Source organism: Phyllobates terribilis, unplaced genomic scaffold (assembly GCF_046119375.1).
Source record: "Phyllobates terribilis strain yellow unplaced genomic scaffold, ASM4611937v1 Scaffold_5__5_contigs__length_657084704, whole genome shotgun sequence".
Lineage (NCBI taxonomy): Eukaryota > Metazoa > Chordata > Amphibia > Anura > Dendrobatidae > Phyllobates > Phyllobates terribilis.
The window spans coordinates 189831706-189847662 of NW_027362765.1; the positions used below are offsets into that span (position 1 = coordinate 189831706).

General features: G+C 41.7%; 1 protein-coding gene across 4 annotated transcripts in view; it reads right to left on the minus strand.

The window, feature by feature from the left end:
• The window catches only part of IFI35 (interferon induced protein 35), a 117535-nt gene that overhangs the window by 72025 nt on the left and 29553 nt on the right, over nt 1-15957 (minus strand). For 2 of the 4 annotated variants that reach the window (XM_073683629.1, XM_073683627.1), the window contains exons 3-4: nt 12826-12897; nt 10226-10300 (exon numbers count right to left, since the gene is read on the minus strand). In XM_073683629.1, the coding sequence (XP_073539730.1) occupies nt 10226-10300; nt 12826-12897 (147 nt within the window). The remainder of the gene's footprint in view (nt 1-10225; nt 10301-12825; nt 12898-15957) is intronic. The other 2 variants (XM_073683630.1, XM_073683628.1) reach the window with 1 other exon arrangement.

A 15957-nucleotide genomic window follows, 5' to 3' on the forward strand; every position in this document is an offset into this window, starting at 1 on the left:
ATTTTATAATGTGGTGGCATACGTGAGTTGTGTAGCGTACATCAGGTTGGCATATGTGAGTTGTGCAAGTCAGATTAATTTAGTAGTCCATGGATGTGTGATACAGTTGTTGGGGCAGGTGTTGCATTGTCATATCGTGTCCTTTCTTATCCCCGTTCTGTAACACACTCGGCACCTTTTTTTGCAACCTTCCTTTCTTTGGGGTTTGAGGGACCTCCCCCGGAAAATGTTGCACTGGTACGATACGGGCACTTCAGTTCCTGAAGTAATGGGGCCCACTCCTTTCTGACTGCCAAATATTAGGGCCTTGATCACTACCTCCTGGAACTGAAGGTGCGCAGTGGTGTGGCCTGCACATCGTGATAGCAGGAAAGCATTGTGCATTGCCGTCTGTACGATGTGCATAGCCAGCTTCTTGTACCACACCCTGGCCTTTCATAAGGCACTATATGGCTGGAGGACTTGATCACAGAGATCAACTCCCCCCATATTCTTGTTGTACCCCAGTACACAGTCTGGTTTGTGGACCTGTGTAGAGGAACCTTGTACAGCGGTGGGGTGCTGCCATCACCATGTATGGTGGTCAAGAAAAGGACATCCCTCTTGTACTTGACCACCAGCATGTTGTCGCTACATCGGGCTCTGCTCTCACCCTCTGAGCAGCTGCCCAATTAATGTCTAAGGTTATGTTCCCACATGTTGTTTTTTTTTACGTCAGAAATCTGCATCGTCAAAAATGCAGGTTTTGATGCGTTTTTTCACTGTCCTTCTGTCTCTATGCATGTACATAAAGTTCTATGAAAAAAAAGAACCCCGTTCTATTTTGCCATCAAAAACACTGAAAAAATTTACCTGTGTTGGTGCGTTTTTTTTCACCACCCATTACTTCCCATGGGTTAAAAAACACTGAAAGAAGTGACCTGCTCTATTTTCTAAAAACCCAACCAAGGCACAAAATACGCAGCAAAAAAAACAAGATGTGTGAACAGAGAATTCTGGTTTCTCATAGGCTTTGCTGGTACTGCAAAACGCAGCTGAAAATGTGCAGCAAAATACGCTGAAAAACCCAACGTGTGCGAACATAGCCTTAGGGAGGCCTCTCTGATTTTTGTGGCTAGTACCGCAGGCTGCAGTAGCTCACACAGAGGGGGACTTGAAGCGTGGGATGCTGGTATAAAAGTTATCTACATAGGTGATAACCTTGATTCAGCAGTGGGTGCACCAAATCCGACACAATTTTCCCACTCACTCCCAGGACAGGGGGCCATTCAGGGGATTGAATCTGGGTGTCCTTCTCTTCACTCTAAACCTGTGGGTGTACCCTGCGGTACTCTCGCACAGCTTGTATAGCTTAATTCCATACCTGGCCCTCTTACTAGGCAGGTATTGTCGGAATTTGAGCCTCCCCTTGAAATGTATTAGGGACTCATCCATACAGATGTCCATTTGGGGAGCGGTCACCTCAGCAAACTTGTTGAAGTGATCAATGACTGGCCGAATTTTGAAAAGTCTGTCAGAAAATAAGAAACTTTGTAACATATCCTATTAAAGATATACCCTTCCTTCGCATCCTGGATGGATAATTCATTCTCAAAATTCTCAATTCGGGTAAAATCTGACTTCAGCAAATACATACTTTACCATTAATAGGCAATGACAGTTGGTGCTCATAAAGTTCTAAGGAGTGAACTTGTAGAATGTCTTTGTTTCTAGCTCCTTCCTCCTCTATAGAAATGTGAAAATCCGTCTTCACTGAATACAGATTTTACCCATGAGTTGAAAGTGAAAAATCAGTCCAGGAGGAATAAGAAGCAGATTTCTCTAAGATTACAAGTTGCTTATTTTCAGGTGTAGTATTGATTTATGAAATAAAAATTAAAACAACTGTTACTCTTTAAGCAAAGGGACTCTTTTACTATCCTCTGACATAGCACTGCTCCTGTATTGCAACACAGACCCATTCAATTGGTTTGGTAATGTTTGGTATGTTTACATGTGACATTAACACATTTTTATATTCATTTAATTTAATAAAAAAAAGGGGCAAGATACACATGTAAGTACGCATGAAATAGCTGGAATTGGATTTGCACTGTGAAAGAGACGAAGTGAATGGGCTTTTACACTTAGCGAAGCAGCTCCTTTATTCTGTGGATCCTCTGTGATCCGTACATCCTCAGATGGCTGCCTACAGAGCAATCTATACTGTAATATCCATGGCTGCATATGTAGCATAGCACCAATGTTTCCCTTCCAAGGACTGATAAATTTATATTGCAAAGCTGAGTTTATTCTGCATCTGCACATAGATCAAGGACTTAATGTCACCACCAAATGTATATGTACCCTTACTTTAGGTGGCACAGCACATCTTGGGAAGAACCACCTTGTCAGATGTTGCTTTAGGCTATATTCACACATGGGGTTTTTACAGTGGGGGTTTTTCTGCAGAAAAGAATCTGCATTTTACAGTACCAGCAAAAGTTATGAGATTTCAAAAATCGACCCCATCTTCATTATGCAAGAGCCCACTACTTTTCAGCCTCCCAGCTTTCTGCTTGGTGGGAAGGAGGGACATGCTCCTGATGACTGACAGTTCAGGTCAACGGCATGATCAGCTGCTGATCCGATCTGTGGTCTCACCAATGCAGGAAGTTCAGACCGTTTTGCCCCCGCAGCATCCGAGAATTGCAGGGGCAGTGAAACTGGTCAGATCTTGACAACTTTTTAGATCAGTGCTTGCTAGCTCTATAGCAAAGAGCTTGTAAGAGCTGTGCTCCTTGCTTATGAGTTGGGCCATTGCTTATAGACTGCAGAGATGGCCGGTAACCTAGGCATCAAGTGGCAAACAGAATAAAGAGGATTTTTAATAAGATGCTTGATTTTACATTAACCCTTTAACACTATATGATGTCTATATCCCTTACAAGCGCATCTGTTTGTGCTCCATGATTGAAATGCATGTCATGCTAGTTGCACGGTATATCTTCTGTGCCGATTAGCTGCATGAGCCCGACAGCTCTACACAGCCAGGTTTCTGCTGTAACTGCTAAAATTAGTGAGAATACTAATACTAGTAATTTAGCCACTCATATTCCGATGTCAATAGTGACTGCGGCACATTTGTGGTTTGACAGAGGTATCAGCACTAGTGTTGAGTGAGTATGTTCTATTAACCCTTTCGCCGAGCTCCGAGTATTTACAGCTGCTCGGTGATATGGTTGAATCGCTCCCGTGTTCATGATTTGCAACTGTTGGCTGTGTGCCCACGATGCATTTTTTAAGCGTTTCCGCAGCGGCAAAAACGCTGCAGAAACGCTTAAAAACCGCATGGTAGAAGGCCTGCCATGTTCCCCAATGATATACATGCTGCGGACATTTCCGCTGCGGATTATCATTGCGGAAAAAAACGCAGCACTGCCAATTATTTTGCGGAAGTGCTGCGTTTTCGCCGCCATTGACTTGCATTAGAGCGCGCCAATTCCACAAAACTGCATCTGTACACGCGTAATTGGCGCGTTCTAATGTGCGGATGGTACCCGGGTGTAAAGGAGAGTCTCATCCACACCCAGGTACCATTAAAAAAAGCTGTAAAAAAAAAAAGAATAAAATAAATGTATACTTACCTTCTGGCGGTGTGCTCCTCCTTGCTTCCCGGCACTTCGCGATGGCATGAAGGACCTGCGCTGACGTCAGAGTCATGTGACGGGTCACGCGACGCTGACGTCGGCAGGTCCTTCACTCTACCGCTGCCGGCAGCCGGGACTAAGCGAAGAAAGGCAGCGCGGGCCATCGGAGGGTAAGTATATTTTTATTTTTTTGACATTCTCTCGGGTCACACTATTTAAATCCATGCCGGTTGCATGGATTTATATAGTGTGACCAAGTTGTCAAGCACTTTCCAAGTGATGCTAAAATCGCTTGGAAAGCGCTCGTCAACCCGCATGCGGAAATGCAAGTGAAGAACGCTTCACATCCACATGTTCCTGGCAGGAAAAACGCATGTACAATCCGCATGTGTTTTTTTCTGCCAGGGAGATGCAGAAACGCTCAGGAAAAAATCCTGAGAATTTCTGCATCGTGGGCACATAGCCTTTGACAGTTTTATTACATGTGAGGAATGTATAAGAAATATACATTCCTCACATGTAATAAAACTGTCAAACAGTCGCAAATCATGCACACGGGAGCGATTCAACCATATCACCGAGCAGCTGTAACTACTCGGCGCTCGGCCGAGCGTACTCGGAACAGAACATACTCGCTCAACACTAATCAGCACCCTTGGAACTAATAAAGTTTAGAAAAAAGGAAAAACATCCCTCTATTTCCTTAGGGTATATAAACAATGTGTTTTTGTAATCTGAAAAATGTTAAAGAAAACCTTCTTTTAAAAAAAAAAAATGCTGGAGGTGCTTTTTCCAGCTGCGGTGCTGAAGATGAAAAGAAAGATCAGCGGGGAGGATGGAGCGGCCCAACAGCCATCCAAGATGGCGCCCACGTGTCCTGTGGCCAGAGGCAGAGGAGAGACAGCGGCCACACTGGAGTCATCCACAGCCCACAGAACTGCCCACATTCCGCTAAAAAAATCCTGATAAAACTGGCAGACTGGCCTTATAATCCCTTACTAATTATGGGAGACTTTAACAATATATGTAATCCATTTAGAGACAAATTTCCTACAGGAGAGAATTCTCTGTCCCCTTTTGGCTGTTTTATTAAGGAGGTGGGCCTGGTTGATATCTGCAGAGATATTTCCTTACTCAAAGGTCTACTACTGTGCCTCATTGACATCAATCCCTTTCAAGAACTGATTTGGTACTATGTAATCCTATGATTCTGGGGCTTGTTAATATAGAATATTCTCCTAGGTCGTTATCAGATCACTCTCTCCTATGGTTTCAGCTACTGGTGGATCCGATGAGCTTTAGGGTGGAGGCTTAATGCATTTTGGCTTAAAATTATTGACTGTAACAATGTCAGGGGGCAACGATCAGAATTTTTTTCTACTGATTTGGGCTCTGCACACATAAGCGTGGTATGGGACAGCCTTCTTGAGGGGTTTGTCAATAAGAGAAATAACGTCTGTTAAGAATAACTCACAAAAAAGGGGGTAGACCTGGAAAACAGAGTTCAGGATACTGAATTGCAGTTTATTCAAAACAATAGCCCTGAAAATCTATGACAGTGGAAGGAATCACAAAAAAACAGTTTCAGACATTCCATTTAGAACAGACCGATAATAAACGTTATGGTTTTAAAACAGAAATTTTATGAAAAGGGAGAGACCACGGGTCGGTTACTTGCAAAGATGGCCCAGGCCCAAAAAGAAAATGATTTAATATATTAATTGAGGGATGTAGATGGTAATATGTCCATCAGGTACCCCAAATATACTAAAGATCTTACATAGCTTCTATTCTACTCTATATTCATCTAAGGTCAATTACTCGCAAGATGATTTGGCGGATAACCTCTCGGGGATATCTCTCCCTCGTCTGGAGGATAAAAGATTTTAGAGTTTTTTTTAGACCAGCCAATTTCCTTGGAAGAGGTTAGTCAGGCTGTCGGGGAAATGGCTAATGATAAGGCCCCTGGATCGAATGGCCTTTCAATAGAAATTTTGAAACATTTTGAGGAAAAAATATTACCAAGCTACCTGGAAATGATTAATAATCCATTTTTATCAGGGATGTTACCAAAGTCGTTATGTGAGATGGTAATAGTTGTTCTACCCGAGGATGAAAAAGATAAGCCTGTAAGCGTCAGGTATTTCACTATCTCATTGCTGACAAAAGATATTGGCTAAAATTCTGGCCTCCTGACTTTGTACGGTTATTGAATCAGTAATTCATGCACACCAGGCGTCAGTAATTCATGCACACCAGGCATCAGTAATTCATGCAGACCAGGCTGGCTTTATGCCCTCTAAGTCAACTGCCATAAACCTACATAGGCTTTTTTTAAATTTGCAAGTGGATCCTAGTTAGAAGGGTGTCTTATGCTTAGATGCCACCAGAGCATTCTATAGTGTCGAATGGGGTTATATTTGGGCTGTGCTAAAGAAAATGGGGTTTGCCCCTAACTTTATAAAATGGGTTATGCTGATGTATCAACCGCTAAAATAAGCGCAAATGGAGATGTTTTGGGCAACCTTCAGCTTCACAGGGGAACGAGACAAGGCTGCCCACTGTCACCTTTACTTTTTGCTATAGCAATTGAGTCGTTCGCTTGTGTTATTAGAGAACATAATGGGATAGAGGGTTTTAAATATGGGAATCAAGAAGAAAAGATTGCTGTTTATGCAGATGGTCTCTTATTTGTCAATAATAACATTTCGCTGCCAATTATAATGGGATCTATAGAGAGATTTGGCGCCTTCTCGAGACTGACCATAAATTGGTAAATTGGTCAAAGTCTGCGCTGCTTCCCTTGGACGATAAAGACATCTCAGGACTAAGTAGTTCTTTCATGGTCCCAAAATTTAAATATCTCGGCATATATTTTACAAGAGAGACAAAAGATTGTATCCCGTTAACCTGAGTCCATTGGTAATTAGGTCCAGAAATAAAGTTGAAGCATGGGAGAAATTGCCGCTCTCAGCCATGGGAAGGATGACTCTTATCAAAATGTGCCTTATGCCTAACATTCTTTATGTACTGCATAAATTTCCAGTCTGGATTCTCAAATATTGGTTTAGGAAGATGCATAACATTTTTAGGTACTTGGTTTGGAAAAGGGGTATACCCAGGATAAAGTTGGAAAAGCTACAGCTGCCCAAAAATATGGGCGGTTTGGGCTCGCCACATATTTGAGGTTATTTTCTAACCTCTCAATTTCAACATTTTAGAGGATGGGCTTTGGAGGGGGTGCAGCGTACAGGCTAGTGTTAAAATTTCTTGGGGAGTCAGAGTTAATTTAGTAGAATTATTAGAGACAAGCATGCTTAGATTCAAGCCCAGATGCATCCCGACTTTAAATCTTGTCCATAAAATCTGGTGGGCATGTAAGAGATGGTTGGGAATGGGAAAATATTCCAAGTGCTCCCCTATCTGGAATAACCCATGTTTGAAGGAACTGCAACATTTGAAAGGTTTTAGGGAATGGAAAAGGAGAGGATTGAGATACTTACATCAATTATAAGGAGAGTTATTTTTGCACATTTCAGCATTTAAAACAGACTTTTAATTTGTGCATCTCTGACTTCTTCAAGTATCTACAATTACGGCACGCAATTAGAGTGCAGGAGTCAATCTCCGATCTGTCCATCTCCTTGAAAGGGATGTTGGACTTTGTGGTAAATGCAAAAAAATCCTTTGTGTGTAACTCCTTATTACTAGAAATCCTGGGAGATCCTATGGCTTCAGTTAAGTCCAGATGGGAGAGGAATATAGGACAAATTACTTCACAGGAGTCACCAAGGAAAGTATTGATAAATACGGCCCAAAGAAGATCCCAAATATTTCTCATACACAGAGTGAGTATATAGAACAAAAAATGGAGATAGGACTACCGACCATTGGTAAACTTAGAGCAGGGTAGTGGGTATGATTAAAAATTAACCTTTAATAACTATTAAAAGAACCAATAGGGTTCAAAAAGGACACCAGGAAAAAATACAAAAAGACATAAAACGAACACACAAAACAGGTTTTCATCTACACAATCCAAGGGTGGCGTTCCCACCAATGTAACCTCATGGATGTAATGGTAACACAATAAACAACAGTTGAATGAGAAAGGAACAGTCTCAAAGTTTGTTGGAGTCAGACCTCACTCAGACCAGAGAGGATCCCAAAATACGCTGGTGTACATCCAGGGAAAGATGGTGCACAATCCACAGAGCAGATATTAATCAAAGTGTGGGGGGGGGATACATATTAACCCACACAATGCCCAATGTGTATCTCATGTGAGATTGGAAGGAAGGGATCTATTGCACATGCATCAAAAACACTCCCACTTCCTAAGCGTTTTATAATTTAACTCATCGGGGGAAGGTGGGGGAAAAAGACAGACCGTGTTGGCTAGGGTCAAATAGAGGCTCCAGACATAAGGGAACCAGTGTGTCTATCAGAAATGTATTGGTGGCATTTAAATATGCTTGGTACTTGCGTCAAACAAACGTGGCGCATCACTTTCTGGTGCGTCCAGCACGAGGAAATGTACATCGCATATTCTATGCCAGTGCTGGACCGCACATGACGCAAAATCAAATGAGCCGATGCGCTCCAAAGTGGAACGCATCGGTGAAACCCAGATGTCACTTCCTCCTCTGCGCAGTGCCAATGCTAAATAGCACGTGACGCGGGATCAGGAAACCGATGCGCTCCAACCTGGAACGCATCGGTGAAAAAACAAACGTCACTTTTGCCCCCGCGCCTTTCCTGTTTTGTGTGTTCATTTTATGTCTTTTTGTATTTTTTGTTGGTGTCCTTTTTGAACCCTATTGGTTCTTTTAATAACAATTATTAAAGGATAATTTTTAGTCATACCCACTACCCTGCTCTAAATTTGAGTGTATAGAACTCCTAAAGTGCTATACAAGATGGGCCCCAGGACAGATGGTTGTTGCCCACGTTGTAGGAAAGATGGTGCAGACTTGGTCCATATGTTCTGGTGCGGCACTCATCTGTTGGGCTGTGGGAGGACTTGGGTAGATTGATTCCTAAAGTCTTTAAAATTCAAATATCTCTCAGCCCTAAAGTGTGTGTGTTGGGCTCTGTGGGAGACATTGGAAATTCATCCCCACTACAACTGGCTATAGCCAAAATACTGTATCAAACTAGAGAGACCATAGCTAAACACTGGTTAGCAAGAATTGCTCCGTCATTGGAAGAGGTTGTGAGCTGTTTAAATACCACCATTCTGATGGAGAAAAGATATACATCAAAAGGAAGGGGGGCCATTGTGAAATTTGGTAAACAGTGGTAGGCATGGCTTAAATATCCAGTAGTGGTGTTGGAGGTACTGGCAAGAGATGTCATATTTAACTTACCTCTCCTCTAAAAGTCACATAATATTTCAGATATGAAACACATTACCGAATGGTTCTCATGTTTAAATTGTTGTCTAGATATTGTACCCATTGTAATATTAAAATGTGAGTTCAGATAGGTGAAAGGGAAGGTTGGGGGTGGGGGGGGAGTGGGAAAGATTGGGCATTGTATTTTTGTCATAAACAATGATTAATATAAAAATTGCACTCTACTTATTGTTATTGTATAATATGATTATTTTTATCAAACATTTTGTAAGATGTAAAATTTTGCTCAATAAAAATGTTTTTGATTAAAAAAAATGCTTGGTCTTAAAGGCCCAAAATGGGTCAGTCCTTGAGGGGTTAAGGAAGTTGAGAATAACCCTTTAATAACTCTGGTAACAGAAATGATCTAAGAGTATGTACCTATGTATGAAGAAACCAGCACAACTGCTGAGAAGTCAAATTTGTCAGTGCACTCAGGTGCGCAGTCTTGGGGTGCAGGCCTGTGCAGGATGGTCCCTGTTCTATCTGAATGTCCATATAATCAGTCCACTGCATTTCTAGGCAATCGCGACATATTCCTATATTCAGATTCTTCTACATACATTCTATACACATTTCTTGGATCCTTTCCCTGACCATGGAGACAATCATTAGAGTTGACGGCATTATGACTGTGATATATGGCAGTTTCTGTTTTTGCTGTTCCCTATCAGCAGCACTTGAATGAATAATGCAAGCAATGCGTCATATCTGGGAATGCTGTAACATACTAGATATGACAACTGTGTGATTAGGAGAACATGATACTGAAGGTTGCAGCCAGCTGTAAGAGTTTAAGAGGCTTCCGGGAATTTCTGAACCATCCCCCACCAGGAGATGGTGTCTTCATTGTGTTTACGCTTTAGGACAAAGCGACCATAAATGGAGGTGGGAGTGAAGTCACTGAATGCTACCTGATTAGGTAATGTGCACTCCTAGGTGTAGCCACCCTCCTCCACCAGGTTTGCATAACACAAATTTCACAGCCCACGCTTGGGGATATGTGCCCGCTGTGCCAGCTTATTCCCAGCTGTAAACAATGCTCTACAACTTGATGATGGGCACTTTGTGTACTCTAATCATTATAGAAACACAAGTAACTTACCTGATGTACAGGACCTGTAAACCAGCATAGAAAGCCAATAATATATAACCCGGCACCAAATGATAAGTCTTCATTAATAAGAACGAGCCACATACCTTATACTTTTCTATGTCCTGTCTCAGTGATTCTTCTTCACTCAATTTATCATCTACAACATGTACAAATTCATCCTAGAATGAAGGAGACAGTTATGGCAACATTTATTTCTGTATAAACCAACTGCACTTACAAACTATATACATATATCATACTGCAGTTCAAGAGCAATTGCTTTTCTTTCCTTTTGCATTACCTAATAGCATTGCTTATTAGATCTTCTTAAAGGGGTTGTCCACTACTCAGAAAACCCCTTCTCCATATCTATATTTTCCCACAGTAAATTGACAACACCTAATCTCATATCTGGTGCCAGTGCCGTTCCAGTGATGTCGGCATTGGATCTCCCTGAGGTTCGATGTGATATTGTTATGTCCCACAATCCCTGTGGCCAGTCATCACTGGCTTCACTCTTCTCTCCTTTGGACAAACCATACAACCGGAAGAAATGAGAGCTGCGGCTACTCGCTCACTTCTTCCGGCTGTCAATTACATGCGTAGAAGAGGAGAGTAAAGACAGTGCTGATTGGCCACAGGGATCGCGTGACATAATAATGTCACACAAACCACAGGAGAGCCAGTGCTAACAATGCTGGAACGTCAGTGGCACCGGAGGCGAGCATAGGTGTTATTTTACCTGGGGGAAAAAATAGTGATTGAGAAGGGGTTGTCAGAGTAGTGGACAACCCCTTTAAATCTAATACTAGTATAAAGTTATTATAAATGGATACTTTTACAAGCAGATGTAATCCCATAGGGATCTTGTGTCACATGATTGCCCACTCAATGAAATGGGCACCATGTAACACTACAGCTCCACTGCATTTTCACAACATAAGAAATCAAGGCTGCCCACAGCTTTTTCTTGTGAGAAACATTTTGCAATTAAAATTTTCGGCAAAAAAAACAGATAGTATAGTTAAAGGGAAAAGACACCCATCTGCAGACAGCTGTTTCAGCGCAAAGTAGGATATTGGTTGGTTAGAGCAATGGGCAAGAACCCTGAAACAGCTGTTTGCAAGTGTTGGGTGTAAAGGCCCAATTCATTATTGTATTTACACATTTTTTTGTCTTTGTTTTTTGGTATTTTTTGCCTGTTTTCCATTTGTGGCTCATTCTTTGATTTTGTGCCTTTTTTAAGTTTATTTTATGTGTTTATTTAGTTCACAATTGTGAGCGAGGTTTAGGGTTTCTAAATCTTTTCATCTAATTGTGACTTACTAAAAAAATCGCCAAACTTTGGGGCAAATGTACTCCATCATCCCCACTCTCCCTGGTGTGATTTTATGTACGTCTGATATTTTGGCAACATTTTTTCGACATTTTTGTTGTGCTAAAAAGTCTCAAAACAAGTTCAAACTAAAAAATTAAAGCTGCACTCTGAAATATGTAAACATTGAATATATGACATTAGAACTGCATTACTGTTAAAAAATGAAGGTACTTAGCACACAAATTGGCCAATTCATGTGAGCCCAACACCAGCGACAAGGTGTACCCCTTTGTTTGGACCCTAAACCTAACATGATGCCTCTCCTGCTTATGTAGAGTGGCTCTCTTAGCTTGCACCTGTTCACATTTGTCTTTTTCTGTTTGGAGGAGCTGGTCAGTTTTTTTATATTTGTGATACACACCTTCTGACTGAGCATTCCTCCTATCAACCTAAGGTGTTTTTAGTTAGAGCTTGATCCTACCTGCCTATATAATTATAGGCTTTTAGCAATGGAGAGGCATCATGTTATGTTTAGGGTCCAAACAAAGGGGTACGAATTGTCGCATGCTGTTGGGCTCACACGAATTGGCCAATTTGCCAATTGAAGTACCTTCATTTTATAACATGTTTTCTACAGCAGTACTGCAGTTCCAATTGCATATAGTCAATGTTTACATACATATTATAGCGTTCTAGAGTTGGTTATATAGAGTGGCTCCCTTAGCTTGCACCTGTTCACACTTGTCTTTTCCTGTTTGGAAGTGCCAGTCAGTTTTTTTTTATATTTTTCAAAACAAGTTCAAGACAAAAATGTTTGATTTTGCGCAAGATTCTTTAACCATGTGTGCCATTTTAAAAGAAACATGAACAAATAGTACAAAAGAAAGAGAAGTGACTTAAAAAAACGCATATAATGAATATCCAAAATCATGTGGCACGTCTTGGAAAAGAGACAGACCTACATGGCACTGCTCAGAATTTTTTTTATCTTGTGCTACCTTAATGGATGTGAGATAGTGTTGTGTGAAGACTCATTGGGGCATGAAGGGACCATGGAGAGTCAACCATCACAATGGGAACACTACCGCAATGCTGGTATACTACCGAATAAAAAATAGTTTTAGATAAAACTTCTGTTTGCCAATGCAGCTTTTGCATAGCTGCTTCCCAAGCTCTGCGGTCTATGTATTCAGGGTGTTAACCAGTCCATAGACATTACATAGGTGTACCTTGAAGCTCCTATGCAGCAATACAAAATGGGTAATAGGCTTCCCGCCACACTCCAACCAAGAGCTATTTATATTACTAGTGTTACCTTATGTGGCAGAAGGGTTTTGGGCAACTCTCAAGATTTGCTCCTTACTGTGCGGCATTTAATCACTATACCTGTGTCTGGCTAGGGCATTGAGTGCGAAGTGTTATCTTGATCTTCAATGGGGCGCCATCATCAGAGGTTATCTGATAAATGAGACGTGTGTAACCAATAGTAAGTGACAATGCTAGCCTGCACAGACTAAGATACATTATATACGAATATTGTAAATTGAAGTTGGATTGGGTTAATCTTTAGTCATAAATAATATTGGGAAAGGATGGCCTGGCTATCCTAAACTTAAACTCTCGGTTCCTAAATGTGATTACTGAAGGGGTGTGCGGGCCAATAAATATCACATCCACTGTATAGATCACAAAAAATATATATTTGCAATTTTAATGCTGGTAAATCCAGTCAAAAGGTATGACATTTTCTTAGTTTGGTGCCACCTGGTGGTCAAAGTCTATAGCAATGTGCAGGTCCCTCTACTGAGCTGGGTTCTGCGGGTCACACATGCTCAGTCATTCTCCCCGTAGACTGCTCAATACATAGGGGTTCCCCAGTAAAGCTGTCACATTATTATGAGGGATGGCAGACATATTTCATCTGGCACATATATGCTTGGCACAAATATAGGCCAAGTAGGCAACAAATCTTGGCTAACTCTCTCTTGATAGATGATGTTGGAAGAGAAAGGGATCTGTATTTGAATTATGCCCAGTCTTTATCTGTATGAGATAGTTTGGCAACAGGGTTCTTATTGAAAATACATGCACACCAGGCTAAGCGTGCATGTGTAGGGGCTCATTCAGATGTCCGATTTTGACGTACGGACACTATTCATGGTTTTCAAGGATAGCACTCCTACCTGTTATAGTCAATGGGGCTATTTCCATGTCCGTGATTTTTTTGCGGACCGAGCGACCCATGGAAATTGCGGAGACATCTGATTTTGATCCAAGCGTTGAATCAGAATTGGGAATGCAAGTCTGATGCAAGTACGGTCTGATTTTCATGGACTGTCACATACAAGAATGTGGAGAAACTTTTTTTTTCCTCCACGTACGAGAAAAATTGATGACACTCGGTTCACATTCTGATCAAACTTTGATTAAAGTCTGATCCAAATTATCGGTCCGTTTTTCTCTTACATGAGGCTGCAGTCACACATAACACTCGGCATCTTAAATAAAAATACTGGAGGTTAGGAACGTCCTGAATAGGGTCACCGTGATGTGGTAGGATGGCTTTTACATTTTTTTTATCAGAATTGTATTAACTAAGCACCTTATATTATTTTCATGCACCATTGCTATTTATTCATTTACTACAGGGTATTTGCTTGTTTTCTTTCTATCTTAGGTTTTGTCTGTTTAGTGGCCAGTGTGAACATGCGCCTATAAACTGCATGCACACCAACTTATATCCCAGTTAATCTCCTTAGATTTTTAGGTTTCAGGTTTTTTTGCACACTGTGTAAATAAAGGTGTGGCTGCCTTTTCTTTGAGCTGGACATTACATTCATGCAGTTTCCCATAGCTGGGTGTCTATTAGCTGGGTCTCAGTCCTTCTCAGCCCTTATTCACATGTACGTCACTTGACAAATGGTAAGGTTTTAATACAGGAGGCTAGGACCATCCCGAATAAGGTCCTCATGACGTGGTGTGATGGCTTTTATGTTTTTTTTTATCAAAATTATGTTAACTAAGTACCCTATATTATTTTCATGAACTATTGCTATTTATTTAATTATTTACTGCAGGGTATTTGCTCATTTTGTTTTTAGCTTGGGTTTTGTCTGTTTAGTGGCCAGTGTGAACATGCGCCTAGAATTTATATTGCAGTTCATCTCTTTAGGTTATTGTTTACTCGGCATTTTAGCAGACCCAACTCAAACGGACACCAAGTGCTACAGTATGTGTAAGCCACAATGCGGATTTAATGTGTTTTACGGCTGCATTTCCGCCGCGAAAACGCATTAAAAATGCTTGTTAAATTGTCTGTCATGTTTCCCAAAGATAATCCTCATGTGCTGCGGATTATCATTGCGGAAAAATCCGCAGCACAACCATTTCTTGTGTGTAATCATGGCGAAATCGCCGCCATTGACTTGCATTGAACCGCATATCATCCGCATGTATACATGTATGCATGCGGATGTTATGCGATTCAATGCGTGGATGGTACCCGGGTCTGGAGAAGAGGAGACTCTCATCCGACCTGGGTACCATAAGTAAAACAAAAGAATTAAAACGTAAAAATTAAAAGAAAACATTATACTTACCTCTCCGGTGGCCCCCCGCCTCTCCGGTGGCATGCTCTGTCATCGGCGTCCCGCGGTGTTCTCAAAGGACCTGCGGTGACTTCATTTAGTCATGTGATGGACACACGACCACTGCCGTCGACGGTCACGTGACCTGTCAGGTGACTAAATGACGTCAACGCAGGTCCTTTCACAACACCACGGGACGCCAAGGACAGAGCATGCCACCGGAGAGGAGACCGGGGACCACCGGAGAGGAAAGTATAATGGGTTTTTTTTAGCCTTTTTTGTTGGCTGAGCACTCCTCCTATCAGCCTAAGGCCACATTCACACATTCAGTATTTGGAGTACGTGTTTCTATTATACTTTTCCTCTGATTGTTCAACTCCTGATTTTGACTTACAAATATTGATGTAAAATACTGACCACCTGTCTTCAGAGACGCAGTGACGCTGCCGGAATGAATGGCACGCATGTGTGAGATTTGCATGAGCTGGTGCAAATTATATTATCACGCTCACAGGGGTGTGATAACGTGGAAAGAGAGCTGACTGGTCTGCGGCAAATAACGCCCCATCAACTAGTCAAAGCCATCATTGTCATAGGAAACGGGGACATTCTAAATGCTTTTTTATACCTTGTTTTCACTCACATTTAACAACGCCGCACCGGAAGTGCGGCCTTAGCCCCGCTCATCAGTGACCCTGTCACGTGATCGAGGGTCACTGATGGGTGGGCATGGCAACCTGGGGTCTGCAGCAGACCCCTGTGGTTGTCATGTCTCGCTAGCTATGAGCGCCACCTAGTGGTCGGCGCTCATAGCACAGAAGCATGTCACCTGTATGCAGTACAAACGATCAGGAAACTGCAGCTTCTAGTCTCCTATGGAGACTATTGAAGCAGGCAGAAAGTGTAAAAAAAAAATGGTTTTAAAAATATA